This window comes from Borostomias antarcticus, assembly GCF_949987555.1.
Source record: "Borostomias antarcticus genome assembly, chromosome: 7".
NCBI lineage: Eukaryota > Metazoa > Chordata > Actinopteri > Stomiiformes > Stomiidae > Borostomias > Borostomias antarcticus.
The window spans coordinates 5,288,811-5,313,200 of NC_140240.1; the positions used below are offsets into that span (position 1 = coordinate 5,288,811).

A 24,390-nucleotide genomic window follows, 5' to 3' on the forward strand; every position below is an offset into this window, starting at 1 on the left:
ATTGGCAGATGTATATTTTCAAACTCTCCTACGTGCGCGCGCACACACACAGGATATAACGTGACCTCAGAACTTAAGAAAAACATTATTAACCTCAGTAGAAACAGACTGAAGTAATGGACAAACTGTAGCAGTAAAGTCTAAAAAGCTTTGCAAAATACCCTTTGCTATAATTGAGTCCAACAAGTTTTAACCTTAGATCCAGTAATTTGAAAATGATTTGCACTGGAGATTCTTATATTATAGTACTAAATACTCTATTGCATTACTGGACAAATGCGACTCAAGATCCTTCCTGTAATTCCTATAAAATCTCCCAAGGTATCTTCTTTTTTTTTTACTAGAATATTATATATGTATTCTAAATGGCTATTTTGTATCTTCAGAGATATAAGAAATAGTATTATACTTATAGTTATATAAAAGAAGTAATTTATTTCTCATTTGTCTCGTGACAATGCTACTGTATGTAATATGAACTCTATATCATCTTAAAAGTATTAGGACAAGCCAGTGAATGTGTAAACTTACCTGTTTGTAGCAAAAACATATGGATAATATTGATCTATCATATCACCATCTACCCATTAAGTCATTTATCTGTGGAATGTTCTTTCTTTTATGCTTAAGGGACGATAGGGTACCATAAACTAGTGTGGATTGCCTCCACATTTTAAACAAAACCTTACCCTTTTAGACAATAATAAACTATATTGTGTCTAATAATTAGTAATGCTATCATAAAGCCTTTTATAGCTTAGTATTCAATCGGAAATTCAAAGCAGTTCATGATGCCATGGAATTGGGTTGTTGCCTATAATGTCTTTGGTTGTGATTTCCTCCTCCTGTGGATTAAACAATTCTTTATTGCAGGTACTGTAATATAGATGGTACTTTTATTAGAAAATAGGATAGTATGTGGCTGCTGAAATGAAAGGATATAATTTGCCTTGGCTAGTTACATGAGGGCTGTTTTCGATTACATTTTTAGTTGCATCAGTGTCATACAGTGCACTTTACTATCTTAATGCCTTACCTCCAGCCTAATGCCAGTGACAAGGAAGCGTGTCACTCAAAAAGGAAGAATATGTTGGAACAAGGATAAGGTTAACAGGGTATCATGTTCAATGAGATAAAAGTGTTACCACAATCTCATGTTTAGGTCTTTAGTCTGTGGTCATTGTATTGTGTATTGGAGAATCATATAATTGATAGAGTTGATAAAGTTTCAAAATGCTAACAACATAACCAGACATGGATGTCATGCCAATATCAGAATAATTTGTATGCTCAGTTCCCTGATTAACTACTGTAGTTAATAGCTAGCAAAAAGGGAAGGATCTAAGCAGAACAGGGCTATAGGAATGATTGATGACATGAGCAGGTCTTTTGTCAACAAAAAGTAATTTGTGCACATATGAGATTGCATTTACTTTTGTTAACATTGCTTTGCAAAAGATGTTTCATATGCTGTTCGCGATTGTGCTGGCTATTTGCTTTTGATAGCCTATCACCATAACATGTTATTTGGTTGTCTGTGAGGAGTTCACAATTTTACCATTTTGATGTGGAAGTAGCCTACATTAGCTAAAGTTATAGGTTAGCATTTGGAACATGTTAGCTTGCTTTTCCAATCATACAGACCACTGCTGATGCATTCAAACTGTTTTAAATTCCACCGTAGGTTTTGACAAACTATAGATGGAACAGTGGTGGATGATTGGGAAAGCAAGTTTAATGTTGAAAGTACACATTAACATGAAGAGTAATAGGGTACTATTTTATTCCTTCTGGAATTACTGAAATATTTAACCCATTTCTTAGTGGAGCCTAATGCCCTACTTCAGTATGCCTCACTTAAAACCATTTTTTGTAATGGAAAGTGATTTCCAGACTCATGAATGTCATGATTTACAAGTTGAAAAATATGCAGTGTTTACTCTGCTCATGTATGTAGCTCACTGTGGAATGTGGGATGGTTTCAGACGTTGGTGTTTCACATTCAGTATTTAATGTGTGAGGTTCTTCCAGATAGTAAAACCTGAAATCAATGACCAAACTGCTGTGCACTAGGGGATGTAAATGTATTTTTCAGGTAATGTACTTAAGTCTAAAGTAAATGAATATACATTTAGCTCTAAGGCAAATTTATTCAAACTATATATTGTATATTCAAAACCGTATTACATTTTTGTATTTATTTGTGACATGGCCTACTGTTGTCCTGAAGCCCATTCTATTTTCAGCACCAGCAGAGAGTTGTGTTGGTTACTAACATACTTTGTGTAAAGGCTTGAGCAGAATGCTTGAATTATGTTGAGTGATGGCCAGTTGTCATCCATACAGATTACCGCTATACTCATTCTATTCTATGCCTGTGACCCCTTTGGTTAGATTGTGAAGGGGAGTAGGCTGTGTGAATAAAATGGAGGGTGTATTCATTTTGTAAAATAAAGAGTCATGTTAATTGAATATGTTGGATGGCGCAGTTATTGATGTGTTGCTGATGTAGCTAACTCTATGCTGAATCTTGGTTTGTTGGACATCAATAACATGAAAGGCATGCTCAAAAAACCTAATGTAGAATAGTGATAGAAATAATTGTTTTTTTCTGCCAAGATGAAGGTGGCCATGACATGATGGGTAAAAGTAGCCTATTCAATATAGTGACAATGTTCCTAAAACAGGAACAGGTTTAATTGTTTCATGACTTAATTAAAAAAAAAAAAGTATTACAAAAATGTGAAAATAAATTCGATGTTCAAGCACATAGCTTATCCTGTAAAGACCAGTATCACCCGGGGGCCAGAAAAGTGAGCTGTAAAAATTCTTCCCTGACCCCTCTCAACAAGGCGATTGAGCAAGCTCCTGGAGTATGTTTGTCTACTGGCTAAGAACATTTATAAAGCAATAAATTACATTAAATTACATTTTCAGAGTAAGAGAGGCTAAAAACATCATAGGAGAGACATGGCAAACACTGGTGTATGTCTGTGTGTGTGAATGTGCCTGGGCCCAGATAGAGGCAGGGGTTGGGGTAGGGAGGGGGTAGGAAAAGGATACGGACCCGGGTTAGGGTGAGTGGAAGCTGATCTGAGCCCAGGACTGGTGTATGTCTGTGTGTGTGTGAGTGTGCCTGGGTCCAGGTAGAGGCAGGGGTCGGGGGTAGGGTGGGGGTGGGAAAAGGATACGGACCCGGGTTAGGGTGAGGGGGACTGGGCCCAGGTCCAGGCCTAAAGCCGGAAGTGGACTGATGTGTGTCTGTGTGTACGTGTGTCACAGTGGGGCATCCACTGGACCTGGTTAGAAGGTAGGAGGGAGAGAGAGGGGCACTAGGGGAGGCAGAAAACGGTTAGTAGCACGCTGAGCCATTGAAGCAACACAGATATCAGAACAGAACAAGCCTGTTTCAGGGCAACCAGCTTCTGTACACAACTCGATATACAGTGCATAGCAGGATATACACCAATGTATACAGAGGATTCACAGGTAGGTTGGAGGCTGCCTTTTTGTAACTTTTGACCGCGAGCCGCGGTTTTCTCTCGCATGAACGTTCTGCTTTACCTTTAGATCTCCTCTTCGAATTTGCCGGCAGACTCCGTTTTCCTCAGCTTGTCAGTTGTCAACAAATGAACGTGAGAGGCGTAACAGTAGCCTGGTACAGTATGACCATCCCGATCTAGCGAGCTCACTGCTTCGCTCCGCAATATCGGTCTTGCCTTCGCCCCATAGAGAGCGATTATGTGGGCGGGGTTACTTGCCTTGACAGACCTTCAGCCAATCGGCGTTCAGCAAACTTTTGCCAAATCCAGTCGGAAGAACGGCAAAAACGTATTTTCTACCGAGAAAGTCCGCTAGTGCATACTCTTGTTCTTGTTTAAGTGTTGTGATTAAGTCTATTTCTGCCATAACTGCACTTATAGCTGCGTTTATTCTTCTAAAGTTAACGTTAGTGAAACAGAATGTGAGCTCGCGAGAACGGGATGGTCGTACCAGGCTAGCGTATCCGGCCGTGTCCGAAATGCCTGCTACCTGCTATATAGCAGGCGAGAAGTAGCAGGCGAGAGGTAGCAGGCCAAGCCCCCAGGATCAGCTTGGCGCATTGAAGCCACCATGGGCTTTCAGGCCAAGCCCGGTATTGCAGGGCATGCGGCCCAAGAACCCTTATTTCCCATGTTAGTGGATGATGATAGATAGGGCTAGAAAAGGAAAACAAAATTTTTCTGGGTATCATTCAGCATCAGAGACCAATCTTATCAATATAAACTTTTAGTTTTAGGGGTTTTGGGGTTTTTGAAGCCACCAATACCTGTATTGAGCCATTTAAACATGTGCTGTGCACGAGCCTCGGGGACGCGCTGGTCGCGCGTTCGTGAGTCCTGCGAGCTCGGGAAAGCACGTGACCATAGGAAGACCCGCCCTACTCTGCCTCTGATTGGATAGGAAGTCATGTAATGACGTCGGTTAACGTTTGCTATGCTTTAGCAATGAAGCTTATGATCATGCTAATGTTAGATATGAACGTATGTCTATGATGCAAATGATCATGACATGTGGTTACTTTAGGACATCGTTGGAAAAGATCTAGAGGGTAAGTGGGTCAATGTTGAATAACTTAGCTAACATTACCTAATGTTACATTTCTTTATATTAACATCAACTATATTGATAGGCTAGCTATGCTAACGGTAGCTAATGCTAACGGCTTAGGGTTAACAGGTCTCAGATGTATTTCAATTTTAACAATGTTGAGCATGATCAATGTGACATTGTTCATACATTGATTACAGTCTGTAATCTTGTCTGGCATTATTTAGCTATAGTGGGCTGATGCTTGCTGCTGCTACTATAGCATTTGCCACATTATACATCAAATTAATCAAGCATAGTGTTATTACCTGAAGGCATTATTACCATTGCAAGTAAGCATGCCATGTATATGCCATGCCTGGAAATCAAGCCAGGCCTTTAAACCAAGCCAGGCCTTTTATAGTTGTGTTTTGTGTTTTTCTGTTTGCTTAAGTGTCTAATATTGAAGGTACAAAACCTTTAAAAAAGAAAAGAAAAAAGAAGCCCCTTCCTTCCCATAAAATTCCTGCGATTGTAACAGGTGTATTGATTCCACCACACTTGCCCACACTGGGTTCAAACCCGGGTCCTCTGACTTAGGAACGCACCCACCTTTCTAGAACACTGCCACCAGCTATCCCAATGAAAAGCTAGCGAATCAATTGTGCACATGGGCAGTACTAATACTGAGGACAGAGTTTAAACCAGTTCAACCAGATATTCACTGAGCCTGATGGGCACCTGCCAGCTAAAAAACCTAGTACTGTCACCCTCGACTTCTGCTGCGCCTGTATCCAGCCATAGGGGCTGATTATTTATAATGATGTTGGTGAAGTTTAAAACCTTATTTACACATAGTGTTTGCTGTTTTAAAAGATAAATGCAGTGATATGAGGCGCCACCTATTGGTGAGGACAAAATCATTTTTTGACTGACTAGATGAGATAATGAATTCCTGATGTGCATAATGATGTCACTAAATCCCACTGTGATTGCTTTTTCAGTCAGTGAACAGGAAGCAGAGCAACCCCTCTGTGTTCGATCACCTGATAGAAGAACCTCCTAGGTGAGACCACACTACAGTACGTTGCTCCAGTAAACATATGAAGACCCAGACGTATTTAAGCTGTCTTGTCTAATTTGAGCTGTCTTGTGAAGTCCCTGTTTTTCACATACTCCCCCCAACCCCCCCCCCCACCTACAGATGTGTAGTGCTCTGATCTACAGTCCCCCAAGTACAGGCAAGACCCCCGTGGCGCGGGTGCAGACTAACGAGTGTAGGCAGGGAAACACAAAGGTGTCTATAAGGAAAGGAGCTGACTGCCTTAGCAAGTGGGTTGGTGAATCAGAACACATAATCAGCTCTGCCTTCTCTTTGACCAGGTTAGCCAATGGGGCAACTGTGGCGGTTGGGGGAGGGGGGTATAATTATTGGACAGGACACCTGACCATCATCCTCAGTGTTGACTGAGAGCTTGTGATGGCTGTTTGTTGGTCTCTCCCCAGGTCAACCTAATGAGACCCTCCTTCATCTTCTTCAACAAGATAGACCGGCTGTCCCCAGTATGCTCCAGCAGACAGGACCAGATACACAGGTGAGGCCTGTCTGTCACGGAGCCACCGCCTCGCTCCGCCTCTGGTGTAACTCGGTTCTTTAGCTTGGCTGCGTACTTGATTGATGTTGCACATGGGCGATTGGAACTAAACTAACCTTGCGTTGCATTTGTCTCTCTCTCTCTGGCTCTATCGTGTCCACTCTGCTGGCGCTGATGGATGGGTTGGACAGTCAAGGGGAGCCAGTGGTCCAGTTCCTGTTCATGCTTGGTTGTTGCCTACTCACCTTCCCATCTCCTGCATCACCTGCCACCTGTCTCCACTCTGCCCAGCTGCACCTCATCCCTCATTACTCTTAGCATTAATACCAGTCAATTTCCCTTGGTTCTCTGTAAGATCATCCAGTCATCTACCAAGTCTGCTCAGCTCTTCTGTCTGCCATATTTTGAAGTTGTTTATTGAAATTGAGTTAAAGTAGTTTGTATGGGTCAAGCATCCTCCAGTTTGTATGACTCAAGATCTGTTTACTGCCATGTATATGGTTCACACATACTAGAAATTTGACTAGGGTTAAGGCATACACTGGTGACATGTTTTTAATTGTTTTGTGATCACTGTCTTTGTGATATTTTCTGATGACCAAGCCTTTGATCTAAGCAGAGCCTTAGCACATTATGGAGGAACCATGTCCCTTTCTTTTACCGATCCCTGAGAGCAAGACCTGTGAATGTCCTGAACAGTGTGGTGGCCACATTTGTTGGGAATTTGGGTGGAAACAGTGTGGAACATCATTGCATAGTTTGACTGCCATTTCATACCAACATTAAGAGAAAGTGGAGAAGTAGGCTATACCTAGAAAATACTATAGTTGTGCAATTCGTTTGTACAGTCTAGTAGTTAAATGGTTAAAAATGGGCAAGCAATAACATTGGAGGGAAATGTATACTGACACTGATGATTGTTTCAGAAATGGTCTGAGACAAAATAATGAAATGTTATACATCAGTATTGTGAAACACTGAACATATTTTAATGACTGACAAGGAGAGAGGAAACAGTCCAAGTTAATCAATAATAACTAGGCTCACTATGAACAGTGTGTATTATTGGCTCTGTTCTGACATCAGTGCACAGTTCATTCCACCACTGTGAGGCCAGGACAGAAAAAAGCCATGGCCACGCCAATCTGCCGTAGGGGGGCTTGGAGCAACTGGGGAACCAATCACCTCAAGGCAGCAGAGCTTGACCACAGCCTGGAGGTCGGAGGGAGCTGTTCATTTGCCCTGTAGGCTCGAACCACAGTCCTAAACTGGATGGGACAGCGCAGGGAGCCAGTGCAGAGAACAGAGTAGGGAAGTTTTGTGGAAGAGCATGGGGCTGTTGAACACCAGGTCAGCAGCAGCTTTCTCCAGGAGTCTGATGGCCAACGCTGCAGGATGGCAGCAAGTAGGGAGTTGCAGGAGTCCAGGCGGGAGATGACAACAGCCTGGATGAGCACTAGCGACGAATCACAGCCAGATTTCTTTCCTAGCACAAAGTTTGATAAAAGAGATGAGTATTAGCAAAGGCAAGGAGAATGATTATATCAGTGTACAATGAGCTATGATGGGGAATAATTACACTATTAATTTGATTTCCAGGCATGGCATATACATGGCATGCTTACTTGCAATGGTAATAATGCCTTCAGGTAATAACACTATGCTTGATTAATTTGATGTATAATGTGGCAAATGCTATAGTAGCAGCAGCAAGCATCAGCCCACTATAGCTAAATAATGCCAGACAAGATTACAGACTGTAATCAATGTATGAACAATGTCACATTGATCATGCTCAACATTGTTAAAATTGAAATACATCTGAGACCTCCGAACGTAACGTTAGCATTAACTAACTAACGTTAACCCTAAGCCGTTAGCATTAGCTACCGTTAGCATAGCTCCCTAGCCTATCAATATAGTTGATGTTAATATAAAGAAATGTAACATTAGGTAATGTTAGCTAAGTTATTCAACATTGACCCACTTACCCTCTAGATCTTTTCCAACGATGTCCTAAAGTAACCACATGTCATGATCATTTGCATCATAGACATACGTTCATATCTATGATTAGCATGATCATAAGCTTCATTGCTAAAGCATAGCAAACGTTAACCGACGTCATTACATGACTTCCTATCCAATCAGAGGCAGAGTAGGGCGGGTCTTCCTATGGTCACGTGCTTTCCCGAGCTCGCAGGACTCACGAACGCGCGACCAGCGCGTCCCCGAGGCTCGTGCACAGCACATGTTTAAATGGCTCAATACAGGTATTGGTGGCTTCAAAAACCCCAAAACCCCTAAAACTAAAAGTTTATATTGATAAGATTGGTCTCTGATGCTGAATGATACCCAGAAAAATTTTGTTTTCCTTTTCTAGCCCTATCTATCATCATCCACTAACATGGGAAATAAGGGTTCTTGGGCCGCATGCCTTGATTTGACTTGCAATACCGGGCTTTGGCCACTACGTCAAATGGCTTCATGCGCCGGTGAGCAACTTTCATTGAAATGAATAGGCAGCCATTTTCAATGCCGTCTCCAGTTATATTATACCTCCATGTAGCAGGCACAGTTTTGAAGTAGCATGCTACTTCTCGCCTGCTATATAGCAGTTAGCAGGCATTTCGGACACGGCCTGGGTCCCTCAGCGTTTTACTACAACGACAGGCTACTGCGGTTGTAATGGCTCTAGTGGCCTTTAGGGGCCGCTAAAGTGCACAAAACTGGGCCGCTACATAATGGGGCTTTAAGACTTTTGTGATCAAAAGTTATCCCAAAAAATTAGTTTTCACCAAACACCCTTGCCGTGGCGCCCTGCCAAATTCTGAAATTTCGCGATAAAACAGGAAGTCCTCATAACTCCTCCATACTTTATCCGAGACATAATGCCGGCTCCACAGCCGTGGTAGAGCCCTACAATTCCATCCTGACCACCCACACCACCCTGGAGCACTCGGACTGCTCCTTCATGGTGGACAACAGTGGTCCCTGGAGGAGACCTGGCCAAGGTCCAGAGGGCTGTGTGCATGCTGAGCAACACCACTGCCATCGCTGAGGCCTTGGCCAGGCTGGACCACAAGTTTGACCTGATGTACGCCAAGAGGGCCTTCGTGCACTGGTACGTGGGAGAGGGCATGGAGGAGGGAGAGTTCTCTGAGGCCAGAGAAGACATGGCCGCCCTGGAGAAGGATTACGAAGAGGTGGGAACAGACAGCGTGGGAGAGGAAGATGAGGAGGGAGAGGAGTACTGAAGGGTCAATGCCATCTAACATTCCAGATGATTACAGGAAGACGGATACATTCCCTGCTCCCACATTGACCACCTGTGTCTTGTCATTCTGCGACAGTGAAAATAAAATGCATAAACCTTCATTGTGTGTGAATCGTTAATTTTAGACCACCGTCTATGAATGAATCAGATTATTACCAGGTAGTTTTTACACATACTTGGAAGTAGGAATTTGTTCTGGTCACCTGGTGCATAACACTGATGGGTACACAACATTAGACAGGGTGCAAGGACAAAACGGGACAGTGCAAAGAAAATTACAGTGCAAATTAATACATCCATGGTTTACACCCAGCGTTCCAAAACCTATTGTAAAGCCTTTTATTCTGTTTTTAACTGCACATATATAATCAAAATGGATAAACAGTGACTCAATGTAAGTGTCTTACAAACGATGTGAATAATAACTCAATGCAGCCCAAAATGTTATTTATTAAGAACCACTAGAGGGCGCGTCGTCACTCTACATCTCCCCTTGCTTTTATGACGTCATGGTAGACGTTACTGAGGCAGACACTTTTAAATAGTCAGTGATCCGATTCCACTTCATCAGAGTAGTTAGTTAGTGATTTCTGGATTTGACACAGTAATTTAGAGAAAACAAGTAAGTCCATAATGGGGATAGACTTTATGAAATGATTCTGTACTGCTTTCTTTGACAAAAACACCTAAAATTGAAGACAGAATACACTGCATATTTCTCTCAGAACTTAGATTCTAACCTGGTTAAACAATGTCGAGGTTGAGAGCGATACTGGTTGATTACACGACTAGCAGTGATGTGTCTGGGTAATCAGAGTTCCTGGGTGAACCTCCTCTTCATCAGTGATCTAATAATAAGAATAATAAGAATAATGATAGTAATAATAATTAATAATAATAATTGTAGATTATTTTGCTTGCTGTTTTGAAAAGTGTTATCTAGCTACAGTAGGCCTAACGTGCTGTGTTGTAAAGTCCTGTATATCTAAATATAGGCCTACTGTGCTGCTAGGTATACAGTACTGTAGGCCAAACTGTTCTAGGTTGTTGTAAAGTGCTGTACAGCTAGGTATAGGTCTATTGTGCTGTGTTGTAAAGTACTTATATACACATACAGTAGCTATGACTACTGTTGTATGTTTAAAGTGCTGTACATCTATAGGTGTGCTGTGTTGTAAAGTACTTGTATACAGCTACAGTGGGTATAAAACTACTGCTGTATGTTGTAAGGTTCTTTACAGCTAGATATCGGCCTAATGTCCCATGTTGTAAAGGGCTGTATAGCTACAGTATGCTTGCTGTAATATAAAGTGGTAACCCATTGAAGGAGCACTGTATTGCATTGCTCTGCTATTGATGCAGGAGCCAGTGCACTGTGGCATCTTGTAAAACTGAAGTTACTGTATGTGTAGGAGTACTGTACCATGATAGGAGTAGCCTGTGCACTGTGCATATTGTAGCCTACCTTTTAGCCATATTATCATCATATTGCTCAAATGTAGCATGCTGGATCAAGATAATAGTCAAGTAGAAAGGAAATAAGACCTATTAGGGGACTGGAGAGGGCTTGTGGTGTATGCTGCCTGTGACAGAAATCATCAGCACTAGCCTACTATTTTCCCAGTAGCGCGCCAGATAGACACTCAAAACTGACCAGCAGACTAGTAGCTTTGACCAGCAGCTTTGCTACCTTCTCATCCTGTTCCTTTCTCTCCTCTTTTCTTACTGCTGCCTTTATTTTTGCAATACATGATGACTCTTCACTCTGTGTGCAGATGTGTTCAGCTTGTTAGTCTCTTGACGCTCAGATGCTTTGCACCTGAACTAACTGCTAAATCGCATCATGGCTAGTGGACGTTTTCTGTCTGGCAAGTTCCATCTGAATGAGCTCGGTTTGACTAATATTAGCAAGCATTGTGTACAATGGTAGGGTGGACAATAGAACATGACAAATCTGACCAAATTTGCAGGACAGAACGGTTACGCTTTATAATACAGCCCGTGTCTTACCCGTGTCTCATCCGTGTCTTACCGGGTACTTACATGTAGGTACGGGGTACTTACCGGGTACTTACATGTAGGTACGGGGTACTTACCGGGTACTTACATGTAGGTACGGGGTACTTACAGGGTACTTACAGGTAGGTACGGGGTACTTACCGGGTAGGCTACTTACATGTAAGTACGGGTTACTTACCGGGTACTTACATGGCGTGCACAGGAGTGTAGGTATTTTTACTTACAGGTAAGTACAGGATACTTACGGGGTACTTACAGGTAGGTACAGAGTACTTACATGTAAGTATCAATCAATCAATCAAAACTTTATTTGTATAGCACATTTCATACACAGAGGCAACACAATTTGCTTTACAGAGAACAAGGGAGGTGGGCATACTGTACGACCCACTCCTACATATTCCAGAGGGTGTGAGTGTGCCTGGGTCCAGGTAGAGGCAGGGGTCGGGGGTAGGGTGGGGTTAGGAAAAGGATACGGACCCGGGTTAGGGTGAGGGGAAGGGAGACTGGGCCCAGGTCCAGGCCTAAAGCCGGAAGTGGACTGGTGTATGTCTGTGTGTACGTTTGCGTGTGTTAACTAATGCTACGACATCCACAGCAGACACAGGGGTATCTATCGGACTCAGGGTGGTCTGCTGGTGACAGTGGGGCATCCACTGGACCTGGTTAGAAGATAGGAGGGAGAGAGAGAGGCACTAGGGAGAGGGGAGGCAGAAAAGGGTTAGTAGCACACAGAGCCATAAAAGCAACACGGATATTAAAACAGGCAACCTGGAGCAAGTACCCGGTAAGTACCCCATAACTACCTCTAAGTACCCCGTAAGTAACCGGTATGGGTTAGACACTGGTAAGACAGTGTAAGACACTGGTAAGACACAGGTTGGACACGGGCTGTATAATAAAGCGTTACCGACAGAACAAGATAAATTAATCTATTGACATAGTGAGGAAGCACGGGGTGTCTGCATCATGGGAACTGTAGTCAGTTTACACCCAGCGTCCCAAAACCTATTGAAAAGCCTTTTATTCTGTCTTTAACTGCACACATATAATCAAAATCAATAAACAGTGACTCAATGTAAGTGTCTTAGAAACGATGTGAATAATAACTCAATGCAGCCCAACATATTTTATTTATTTATTAAGAACCACTAGAGGGCGCGTCGTCACTCTACATCTCCCCTTGCTTTTATGACGTCATAGTAGACGTTACTGATGCAGACACTTAAATAGTCAGTGATCCCATTCCACCTCATCAGAGTAGCTAGTGATTTCTGGATTTGACAGACATTTGACACTAATTAAGAGAAAACAAGTAAGTCCATAATGGGGATAGTTGGAACTTTCTAAAATGATTCTGTATTGCTTTCTTTGACAAAAACACCTCAAATTGAAGACAGAATAGAGTACATATTTCTCTCAGAACTTTGCTTAACCAGGTTAGAATCTGTCGAGGTTGAGAGCGATACTGGTTGATTACAGGACTAGCAGTGATGTGTCTGGGTAATATGAGTTCCTGGGTGAACCTCCTCTTCATCAGTGATCTGGTGAATAACCAGCTGTTCTCCTATAGGACTGAGCTGCTCAGTCAGACTGAGGAAGATAAATATAAATATGATAATAATAACGATAATAATAATTATATACTGCTAGGTATACTGTAGGTCTATTGTGCTGTGTTGTAAAGTACTTGTATACAGTAGCTATGACTACTGTTGTATGTTTAAAGAGCTATATAACAGTATGTTTGCTGTAATATAAATTGGTATATAACCTATTGAAGGAGCACTGTACTGTATTGTATTGTTCTGCTATTGATGCAGGAGCCAGTGCACTGTGGCATCTTGTAAAACTGAAGTTACTGTATGTGTAGCCAGTGCACTGTGCATATTGTAGCCTACCTTTTAGCCATATTATCATCATATTGCTCAAATGTCGCATGCTTGATTAAGATAATAGTCAAGTAGAAATGAAATAAGACCTATTAGGGGACTGGAGAGGGCTTGTGGTGTATGCTGCCTGTGACAGAAATCATCAGCACTAGCCTACTATTTTCCCAGTAGCGCGCCAGATAGACACTCAAAACTGACCAGCAGACTGGTAGCTTTGACCAGCAGCTTTGCTACCTTCTCATCCTGTTCCTTTCTCTCCTCTTTTCTTACTGCTGCCTTTATGTTTGCAATACATGATGACTGTTCACTCTGTGTGCAGATGTGTTCAGCTTGTTAGTCTCTTGACGCTCAGACGCTTTGCACCTAAACTAGCTGTATACAGTAGCTAGGTATGGGCCCACTTTTCTGTGTTGTAAAATGCTGTATAGCTACAGTATGCTTGCTGTAATATAAATTGGTATATAAGCTATTGTAGGAGCACTGTACTGTGATGTATTGTATTGCTCTGCTATTAATAGCAGTAGCCAGTTCACTGTGACATCTTGCAACACTGAAGCTATGTATAATAGTGCTGTGCCATGATAGTAGCCAATGCACTGTGATATTTTATGATCACTGTACTACAGTGTATTGACTGCATGAATGTGACCCTGTGTGACTGACTGGTTGTCCCTGTGCCCCCCCTGACCCCCCACAGCCTTTAGGAATGAGCCAACCCTGGGAAACGGCGATGAGGGCAGCTCTGGAGGACCATCGGGAGAGAGAGACGGTCCGGGTGGAGGAGCGCCTGCAGTACGTGACGAGAGACATGAACCGCCGGATGGCCGAGTTTAAGAGGGAGGTGAGGGAGGAAGACCAGCAGAGGAGGAGGCAGGAAAATGAGATGAGGAGGAGCGAGACAGCCACGATGATAGATACATGCCTGGAGGAGAAAGAGGTCAGGAACCAGGAGAGAGAGAAGGACGAGGCCTTCATGACCAGGGAGTTAGACCAGAGGATGAACAGGTTGACTACGGAATTGAGGGAGGAAGATGAGTGGAGGAGGATCGAGACGGCCAGGATTAAGAAGGAGAGAGAGAGAAGGATCCAGGACACAGAGAGGCAAATGGAGCAGAAGCACCTGGAGAACGTGATGGCCGTCATGATCAGGGAGTTGGAGGAGAGGATGACCAGGTTAAGGACGGAGATGAGGAAGGAGGATGAGGGTAGAAGTTACAATATAGCCAGGATGTTTCATAGCTCTGTTCAGCCTCTCTCTGGGGAGCGGGCAACCAGTGACCAGCCCCCATCTAAGACATCTGGGGGCATCTGTGCTCACCTCAAAAAGATGAGGCGTAATTATGAGATGAAACAGCAGGAAAAGAATGAGAAGAGGAAGGCCATGAAAGAGGAGAAACAGAAAAAGAAAGAGGAGAAAGAGAGAAAGCAGAAAGAAATGAAAATGCAGATGGCAGACAGATGAAAGTCGAAAAGTTGTGACATTGATTGGCCCCTCCTATACATTGTGTTAAATAAATTGACATTACCTCTCCCTTATAGGCCTACCTCTCAATTATATAGGCGAACTCCCTGAATATGACCCGACGTGTGGCGTTTATATCAGCAATTCTGATGCGGAGACGGCTTGTTTTTAGAAGTTTGATTGTGCTGTACTATTGAATAAATATTAGGGCGTGTGAATGTTTCCATGAATAGGCCAACGTCTGTCAGTGTCCAATATTGTCACTCTTTTGATTAATATTATATTGTATATCAAGAGATTATTATAGTAATATATACTATTTTAAACCCCGCTTTCCTCACCTCTAATGGGCATGATTTAGGATAATAGATCTACAAACGGAGATGTTTGTTTTGCAAAGAACCCCTTAGTTATGTTGTACAGTAGTGTAATCCTGAATAATATTTGGATCTGTAATCAGATCTGTAATTATTGAACAATATTTAGGAATTAGATTGTTCATGTGTGAGTCAATGATCACAATAAATTAAAACAAACCACTGGGTTTAATTAGGAATAGGGTACAAAACCGCGCCACCAACACGTTGGCCTACAGGTTTGTGTTGGCTCATAATGATAGGCTTAATCATTTAGCCGAGCCAAATCATTTACACAATACTTGCATGTTATGACATTCTCACAAACAATAAGGCAAACCGTAGGAAAAATTGCTTTGGAACTGATGCAGTTTTCAACTAATATTGTTATCACAGTGACACGGATTGGGATTGAACTTTGATCTTCAGTTTACGAGACTGACGCCTTGTCATTCAGCCACCATGCCAGTCTTGGTTTAGTCACTGCTGCAAGAGCTTCTATTTTACACTGAAATCACCAGTATTGTCGTCATGCAGTCACTATTTATGAATGGATGAAAGGGGTGGTTCATTGACCATTTATAGGCAATTGTTGGCGTTAATTAGGGTGTTACAAAGATAGCACACTCATGTGCACCAAGTTTAAGGTTGATTGTGATTTATAATGGGAAACTGGCGTTGAAGTGTCGTAAGTCACTGTGGGACGTGATGCGCTCTGTTATGAATCTGAATTTTTTGTTTGTATTTTTTCAAACTTGCTTAAGTAACAGTGTTGGGAGTAACTGATTACAAAGTAACATTTTATTGTAATCAGACTGTTTCCAGTAACTTTTAATGTAAGGGATTACATTAGAATTTTCAGTAATCAGATTACAGTTACTGACCTAGTAAAAATGGGATTACTTTGAGATACCTATGATGCTCCCTTTCATTTGGTTGATATGCGCATGCGGTCTCTGTAGTCATGGCTGAACTGACTGTTATGTGATCAAGGTCGAGATGTGCTGGTGTAGGATCAGATTTTATTATGTCTATTATGATCTAAGATGCAAAACCGATCCTAGATCAGCACTTCTATGATTCGTAAAGGAAAGACCTGGTTTTAGAAAGTCACTCTAAAGCAAAGTAATTAGTAATCTGATTACTTTTCAGGGAGAGTAATCAGTAAAGTAATCTAATTACTATTCAGAGAAGGTCATCAGTAACTTTACTTGATTACTTTCATTGAGCAACTTGCCCAACACTGTTAGGTAAGCAAGCTTAATAACGTGGATTCACCGCACAGTTTTATCAATGAAGCCCTAGGTCATCTCTAAATCACATGAGGTTCCCATGTAACACTAGTCCCGTGTGAAGGCCGCCTATGGGCACCATGAACAGCGGGGGCAATTCCCCAAGTCTTAAATTGCATGTTGAGACGAATGAATCCGTGGGACTGCCTTTTAAGCCATAGATCACTAGTGAAACTACAGAATCTATACTGTAGTACTTCAACAGTTCATGCCATGTTGCTTTAAATGCAATTATTGCCGCTTTGGATAAATGCTTCTGTTAAACTACTGTAATGTAAAGTAGAAGATCTTCCTTTGAACATAGTGGGAGGGAGGTTGGTGCAGCAACTGCTAAAAAGGCTATTTATCACTTCGTTAAGCATTTGAGTCCAGAAAATAACCCACCCCCTCAAAAAAAGATCTATTTTCGAAACCGCACGTACATGCACGCGAGACGTGTGTCAGGAAAGAACGCCGCACCTCGACAGCTGTAGAATTGTAGCCTACTCTCCTTTCAGAAGCGAGGAGATAGCCTACTTGTGAGTAGCCTAATGTTAGCGTTACATTAAAAAATTAAACAGTTTTATATGGTGTTTTACATTTATTGTTTTGGTATGTATGGTGTTTGCTTCGGGCCGACAGCTGGTTCTCCAAAGGTAATTTACGCTGCCACAAGAAGTTAGGACCAGTCCAGCACGACCGAACCCTAACTGGCTATATCTAGCTAAGCTTAGCTAACGTTATTTAAAACCTAATTAACCAAACGTAACATGCTATAACCCTTGGGTTGTTCATTGTGGATACATATGAACATGTAAATAGCTCTTCTTATATAGCTCTTCTTATATGCTTAGCTATTAACCATTCATTGGATTTATAGGCAATAGCAAAGGTTAACAATATACACACTAAAGCTAATTTAACGTTATGTAGTGCCGTTTTTCAGTGTGACACACAAGTTTACAGATATGACGGAGTTAAGATAAGTCATAGCTACAACAACATTTCGGCTATTTCGGGCGATAACACGCGCTCAGAGAGTTGATACGGAGCCGAGCCAGCTTCGAAGAGCTATTTACGTTGACATGCCGATGCCATTCATTGAAACGGGGCTAAAAATAAACACGTTTGCGCATTGACTGTTTGTCCCATTTAAAATGATTTTTTGCGGGCAGTTGTATAGTGCCTAGGCCTGTCAATATGTAGGCTGTTCAATTTCAGAAATGTCTGCCTCACTGTAAAGTGCTACTTGTCTCTTTCTATAGGTCTCTCAAAGATCAGTATCATCATCTCAGATATCCTGCCCTGCCTCTGGTCCAGCATCAACCTTTTATAGTGCATTTGATCATGTCCAATGCACCGTCATCTGGATATGCTGCTGCTATATCAGCCCTTGCTGTTAATTCACCCTTCACCCCTAAACCACCCCTCAGTCCTGAGCCCCCTATTTCTCCCAAGCAAGTTAGCCCCAGCCAACCCCTGGCTGTCAGCCCACTCCCTATAAATTCATATCCTCTTTCACCTGAGCCACTGGGATCTGATGACGAGGAACAGGAGAATCCATCAGATTACTGCATTGGTATTTCTTTCTCACTAACTCTCTCTCTCTCTCACACACACACACACACACACACACACACACACACACACACACACACACACACACACACACACACACACACACACACACACACACACACACACACACACACCAGAGCCACAATTCATGATTGACTGTTTTTTTGAGTGTCTGAAAGTAAATACGTTTGCCACCAGTTTAAGTTTATCAACAGAGGCTGCAATTTCCATCTCAGGTGGGTACTACCCAGTACAAATTGGAGACATTTTCATTGATCGTTATCAAGTGGTTAAGAAGTTGGGATGGGGTCACTTCTCCACTGTATGGCTGTGCTGGGATATTGAGTAAGTACCTCAGTCAAATCAGTCTCATGGTTATTGACTGACTCATAACTGTCCTAACGGTCAATGGTCTAAAAGCATACATTGTACATAATTTGTAACTATGTAGGAAGAGGCGTTTTGTGGCTCTGAAGGTGGTGAAGAGTGCTCCAACATTCACAGAAACTGCTTTGGATGAGATCAAACTACTTAAATGTGTAAGTAAATCCTTGTTATTATCTTTGATATGATCAGTGTGTCAAAGTACACTATACATTATAATGCCACAGTAATACAATTTCAGTACATTACCACTCACCAATTGCTTGTACTGTAGGTAAGGGACAGTGATCCAACAGATCCTAAGCGAGAGACTGTTGTGCAGCTCATCGATGACTTCAACATTTCTGGAGAGAATGGAGAGCGTATCCTTTACATAAAGTTTTACAGAACATCCTTTCAGAAAGTGAGGCAACCATTCACAGAGCTATGAAGTCAGTGGCTTGACCTTTCACATGAAATGGTACAGGACAGTGAGCCTACCAGTATATGGATGGCATCTATACTGTACATCTATGCATCTGTCTATACATCTACACCTACATGTAATTACAAGGGTTGAGTAATGTTTGATATATTTTTCGGAGAAGGCCTCCTTGATTCCACAATATTTCAGATGTATGCATGGTTCTTGAAGTGCTGGGTCACCAGCTGCTGAAGTGGATTATAAAATCCAACTACACTGGCCTCCCACTGCCCTGTGTGAAGAGCATCCTCAGACAGGTGATGTGTCTCCACCATTTACCAATTTGCCTGCATTTGACCATTCACAACCTAGCAGTTTCATTTGGTTTCGTGAACGGATAATCTACTTTTTGTGCTTCTATAAGTCCCGCAGCCGCAGTGTATCATTACTGTCTCTTATCACAGGTGCTCCAGGGCTTAGATTATTTGCATTCTAAATGCAAGATAATCCACACAGACATCAAGCCAGAGAACATCCTTCTGAGGATGGATGAGGTGTACATCCAGGAGCTGGCAGCCAACACCAAGCTCTGGCAACTGCCAGTGTCCCCTGCTCACACCAGCTCCTCAGGTTGCTCTCTATTTTCCTACATGCCAGTGTTTGTCAAACAACCACACATTCCTCTTGTCAACATGCTTGTTTTTGAAAATAAGTGGGTAAAAAGAGATTTAGATGCAAAAAGAGGCCAATATTGTGGTTTACAGTATGCTTTCATTTCCTGTTGCCTTCTGATGTCCTATTCTCCTACGGATGCCAGTGAACAACAGTTCAAGAGAGAAACAGGTATGACACATTCATTCTAATCAGCTCCTCTCACAATGGGCTCTCATTGTATGAAATTAAGCATTAGATCACAAGGGCATGTTGAGTAAAATGTTGTAATTGACTTAGGACAAGTAGACCCTGTGTTTGTTCCCACCCACCCATCTTCTTTTCTGTTTCTGTTCCTCTGTTGATCGCCGTGTCTCTTCCGCTCTTCTCTTCCTGCCCCTCCTATCATGACTTATATATCAGAGTGTGTCCAACTTGTTGGGGAAGTTGACTGTGGTTTTCCAGACCCTTGGGGTGTGGGTAAGATGGTGCTGGCATTTTGGGCATGGATGCTTTTCACTGCATTTTGACGTGGGGAAATGTTAGGAAGGAACGTGATACTAATATCTTGTGAAACTGTCATTATTTATGTTGCTTATCCATTTGTATGTACAGTGTGAGTGGAATCTGATATAAATGAGTGTAATATGAATTTGTATATATTGAATGGGTGTAATCAACTATACAGTATAATCATATTGTTGAGATTATACTCATTCTATCAATAATGGAATCCTGTTTTATACATAGATTATTAACCCGCATGATGAATTGCATTTCCGTTTCAGAGGTGTTGCTGTGTGAGTGCCAAAATAAGGTCTACAAATACTGATGCTGACTCTTTCCTGTTGAACTGACGGTGTTCATAGAGTGGGAAGGTGTCCAGGAGCCGGAGGAAGAGACTGACGAGGAAGGAGAAGAAACGGCCACAGGGTGGGGGGAGTGGCGCTGACCTCCAGCAGAGAGACAAACCTCACGTGTCATTCTCTGATGTCACCAATTCCTGTAGCTCCCCTAGGTCCATCTCTCCCCCTAAGCCTCCAGGTCCCGTGCATACCGCATGGAGACAGAGCCTGCTGCATGAGGAAGGCTCTGACAGGAGGGAGTCAGCCGCCCCCCCTCAGATGGAACACAGCAGCCAAGACCCTCCCGTCAGACCCCTTCACAGCTCGGGCCATGGACCAACGAGGACTGCGAAGTTAGCAGCCTCTGGGTCTAGATCTGCACCGTTACATCCTTCTCCAGAAAGAGCCAATCAACCTCCGTCGCCAAGTGGTCAGTCAGGTTGCAGCATTTGTTATCAGTTGGATTGTATGTATTATAACACCTAAGGCTAATTTAGACCCTTGTTTGTAATATAAAATTCACTATAATTTCAATTCCCTTAACAATCTGATACATTTGAAATAGTACATTATATAGAAATCACATTACACCAGCACAGTCATGTTAATCTTGGTGGTAGAATTATTAAGACAAAGTTATTGGTTATGATTCCAGGGCTCAGTGAAACCCATCTATTTGTGAATCCTCTGAAGCCACAGAATGCTGAAAAGATCTTTATCAAGATTGCAGACCTGGGAAATGCTTGCTGGGTTGTAAGTGACTAACTGATAATTGCACATGAAGTAACATACATCACAGACTTTGAATGCATTCAATGGTGCTACAGTAAATAATGTTGGTGCAACACATTCTGCTAAACATAATGACTAAGCATCTGCTAAATAAACCCCACACTATGCTTTTTTTCCAGCACAAACACTTCACAGAGGACATCCAGACATGCCAGTACCGCTCTGTGGAGGTCCTGATTGGAGCAGACTATGGCACTCCAGCAGACATCTGGAGCACCGCCTGCATGGTGGGGAGCACAAAATCCTTCCACACATCAATACAGCACATTCAAAATTAAAACTGGTATTCTGGTCAATGTCTTAATGGCTTTTATGGACTTGTGAGTATGCATACAATATGTTGCATATACTTTCTAATGGAATCTATGCAGTAAAAAAAATGGTTTTGTCTGTTTGAACAATGAGCAGAGTTGTACATTAACTCTTTTCAGGCGTTTGAGTTGGCCACAGGAGAATATCTTTTTGAACCTCAATCAGGGGACAACTACTCTCGAGAAGAAGGTTCGTCTTGTCTCTTACTGGTTTCTCTCCTTGATATTGCTTCTGCTCATGTTGGACCTCGGTGTTTTATGATCTCTCTGTCTGCATCTTGGGATACTATGCTATTTAGCTGTGGTGAAGCCTTAACACTTGTGTATGTATATCACCAGATCACATTGCTCACATTATTGAGCTACTGGGGCCCCTACCATCTCACTTTGCCCTCTCTGGGAGACATTCCAGGCGCTACTTTAACCACAAAGGTAAACCTGCATTGTTTTCAACCATATTTCTTGGAACGCGTGCATTTCATTCTGGTATTTTACAACTTGGCAATATGGCATTACATAGTAACAAAATGTTATCAAGACAGAACAAATGCAACCTTTCATCAGCTATGTTTCCACTTTAGGGCAGCTGCGACACATCTCCAGACTGAAGCCATGGAGTTTGTGTGAGATACTGATGGATAAATTTGAGTGGCCACAGGAGCAGGCAGAGCAGTTCAGTTCCTTCCTATTGACCATGCTGGAGCTAGTCCCAGAGAGGAGAGCCACCGCAGCCCAGATGCTGAAGCACCCCTGGATGTACTCATAGACACTGCTCTGTCCTACCCGTGTCTCAGAGGACACACACAGTGTCCACTTTGCTTAGCATCTGAGCAGGTTTGAACTCTGATCTTTCGATATGGTGGCTGGTCTTGTCTTTGCTAAAAACCAAAACACTTAGTGAAAGAATACAGCGTTACAGACGATAACAGAGTAGAGACTATTTCCTCTTCAAGGAGCTTATCTGAGGTGGCTCAGTGGTACCATGCCACCGATCACATGAGTATACCTGAAGTTTTTAACATTGACTTACTGCGAATAAGTAATTTGAAAAGTGTAGAGGTCTTGTTATTTCAGTATTTGAGATTCTGTTGCTTTGACCTTTCACCTGATCAGCAAATCATTATTGCAGTTGTCTTTTCAGGTCTCTCTTGAGGATAAGCCTCTGTGTCTCAATGAGATTACCTGTCTAAATAAAGGTTAAAAAACAAAAAGCAACAACTATGCTTTGTGTGTTGAAGCACACGGATGACCAATAATCTTTATGTGGAGATTAAATTCAGTGTGGACCACTGTCTGTTAAAAAGTACACTGATTTCAGTGAATAAACATGTATGTGCAGTGATCCCATTCTCTCAGACATCTTTACTATTTCCCTTTGCAATCCACAGGGCCTAGTCTTGATGGATAACGGGTACAGTGCTTGCCACTGTTAATCTGGTCAGTTAAATCACATGCTAGATGGATGCTTTTTTGAGCACTGACATTGTTTTATTTGCCTGCAGGCTGCCTTTAGTTCTTCTGTTGGTTGCTTACTGGTTGTGTTGTACAAGATGCTGATAGTGTGTTATCAGGACAGCCCCCTTTGGGATTTCCCTGACTCTGTAAAAATGCTTCTTGGAGACACTCCGAGAAGTAACACCATGGAAGGGGATTATGAGACTCCAGAGTTGGACTGATTATACTACCCCACAGCACAAAGTAAGCTAACCCCTCCCTTGTGGTCTAATTTAAGTGTGTGTGTTGGTGTGGGTGTGTGCTGTATGTATGTATGTATGTATGTATGTATGTATGTATGTATGTATGTATGTATGTATGTATGTATGTATGTATGTATGTATGTATGTATGTATGTATGTATGTATGTGTGTGTGTGTGTGTGTGTGTGTGTGTGTGTGTGTGTGTGTGTGTGTGTGTGTGTGTTTGTTTCTCTGTTTTCCTGTGGGTGGGTGGGTCCTTGTGGTTATGTTGCTAACTGGAATTTTGCCTCTTTGCCTCCAGTGAGAGCTAGATCGTCATGCATTCCTCTCAGCTCATATTAATTCAGTGGGCGGGGGGAGGGGTTAGTCTCATGAAAATGAATGTGAGCACAATGAGACAGAAACGATCTGCTCCTAGGTGTGAAAGAATTATATTCTACAAGAGGAGGCACCCAGAAGGAAAACGTGGAAGTGAAGAGGAGGAATACCGTTATACCAACAGTAGACCGACTGCACATGCAAGTAAGATTAAGATCTTAAGTTTTACTTTTTTCATTTTTTATTTGTATTTTTATATTGGTGTCTTCCTTTTTTGACATAGAAGAAATGTAACCATCACATGCTTATTGACCAATGCAATTTTACATTTTCACATTTTGCCCTTCCAGAATAGTGCACCATAATGTTTATTCTTCTTCAAATAATTATTGTAGAGCATATGATACATATGAATGGACTTGTTGTTTTAAAGAATGTGTTGGGTAATGTAATCATATATTTGATGGAGCCAGATTCTGTCCACCAAAAATGTGTTCCATGTGTTTTCAATATCCTAATTGTATCAAGTGCTCAGCACACCCTTTCACATTTCTCGGGATGCTTTTAGCTGATCTGAGTAGTGTTGCTGTGGTTAAATGACTCCAAGCTGTATCTTTCCCCTCACTTCAAATGGTATTTTAACTGAGGATTTACTTTCTGAACATTCCCCAAACTGTTTTTATACTCTGCATCAGCTTTGAAGATCGGCTATGTGTATCTTAGATCCTAACCCTTTTAAGATGTGAAATGTAAATGCCTGTAGTATTGGCGGTTGGAAAATATGGGTAACAATAAGGGTGCATGTGAAAGCAAAATCTCACCCCAGCCAGCCAGTCAAAGTTAGTTAATAAAGGACACAGCCGCTAAGCCATGGCCTTTAGTCACACAGTGCTTTGTAACACAGCTGGTTACTATGCAACTCCAAGCCCAACTCAAGAGGTGTTATGTCAGCCTTTCCTGGTGTATCACT

At 42.1% G+C, this 24,390-nt stretch overlaps 1 protein-coding gene across 1 annotated transcript; it reads left to right on the plus strand.

Annotated features, from left to right (window-relative positions):
• Positions 1–17,059: 17,059 nt before the first annotated feature.
• On the plus strand, positions 17,060–22,171 carry LOC311311309 (SRSF protein kinase 3-like; the record flags this gene model as incomplete). The annotated part of the gene is made up of 15 exons (XM_084440989.1): positions 17,060–17,097; positions 17,875–18,020; positions 18,256–18,364; positions 18,471–18,558; positions 18,678–18,765; positions 19,017–19,123; positions 19,271–19,436; positions 19,624–19,649; positions 19,881–19,937; positions 20,327–20,732; positions 20,958–21,055; positions 21,214–21,321; positions 21,526–21,595; positions 21,745–21,837; positions 21,987–22,171. The coding sequence occupies 15 exons, from the start codon at positions 17,060–17,062 to the stop codon at positions 22,169–22,171; spliced, it is 1,785 nt and encodes a 594-aa protein (XP_084297115.1).
• Positions 22,172–24,390: the final 2,219 nt, after the last annotated feature.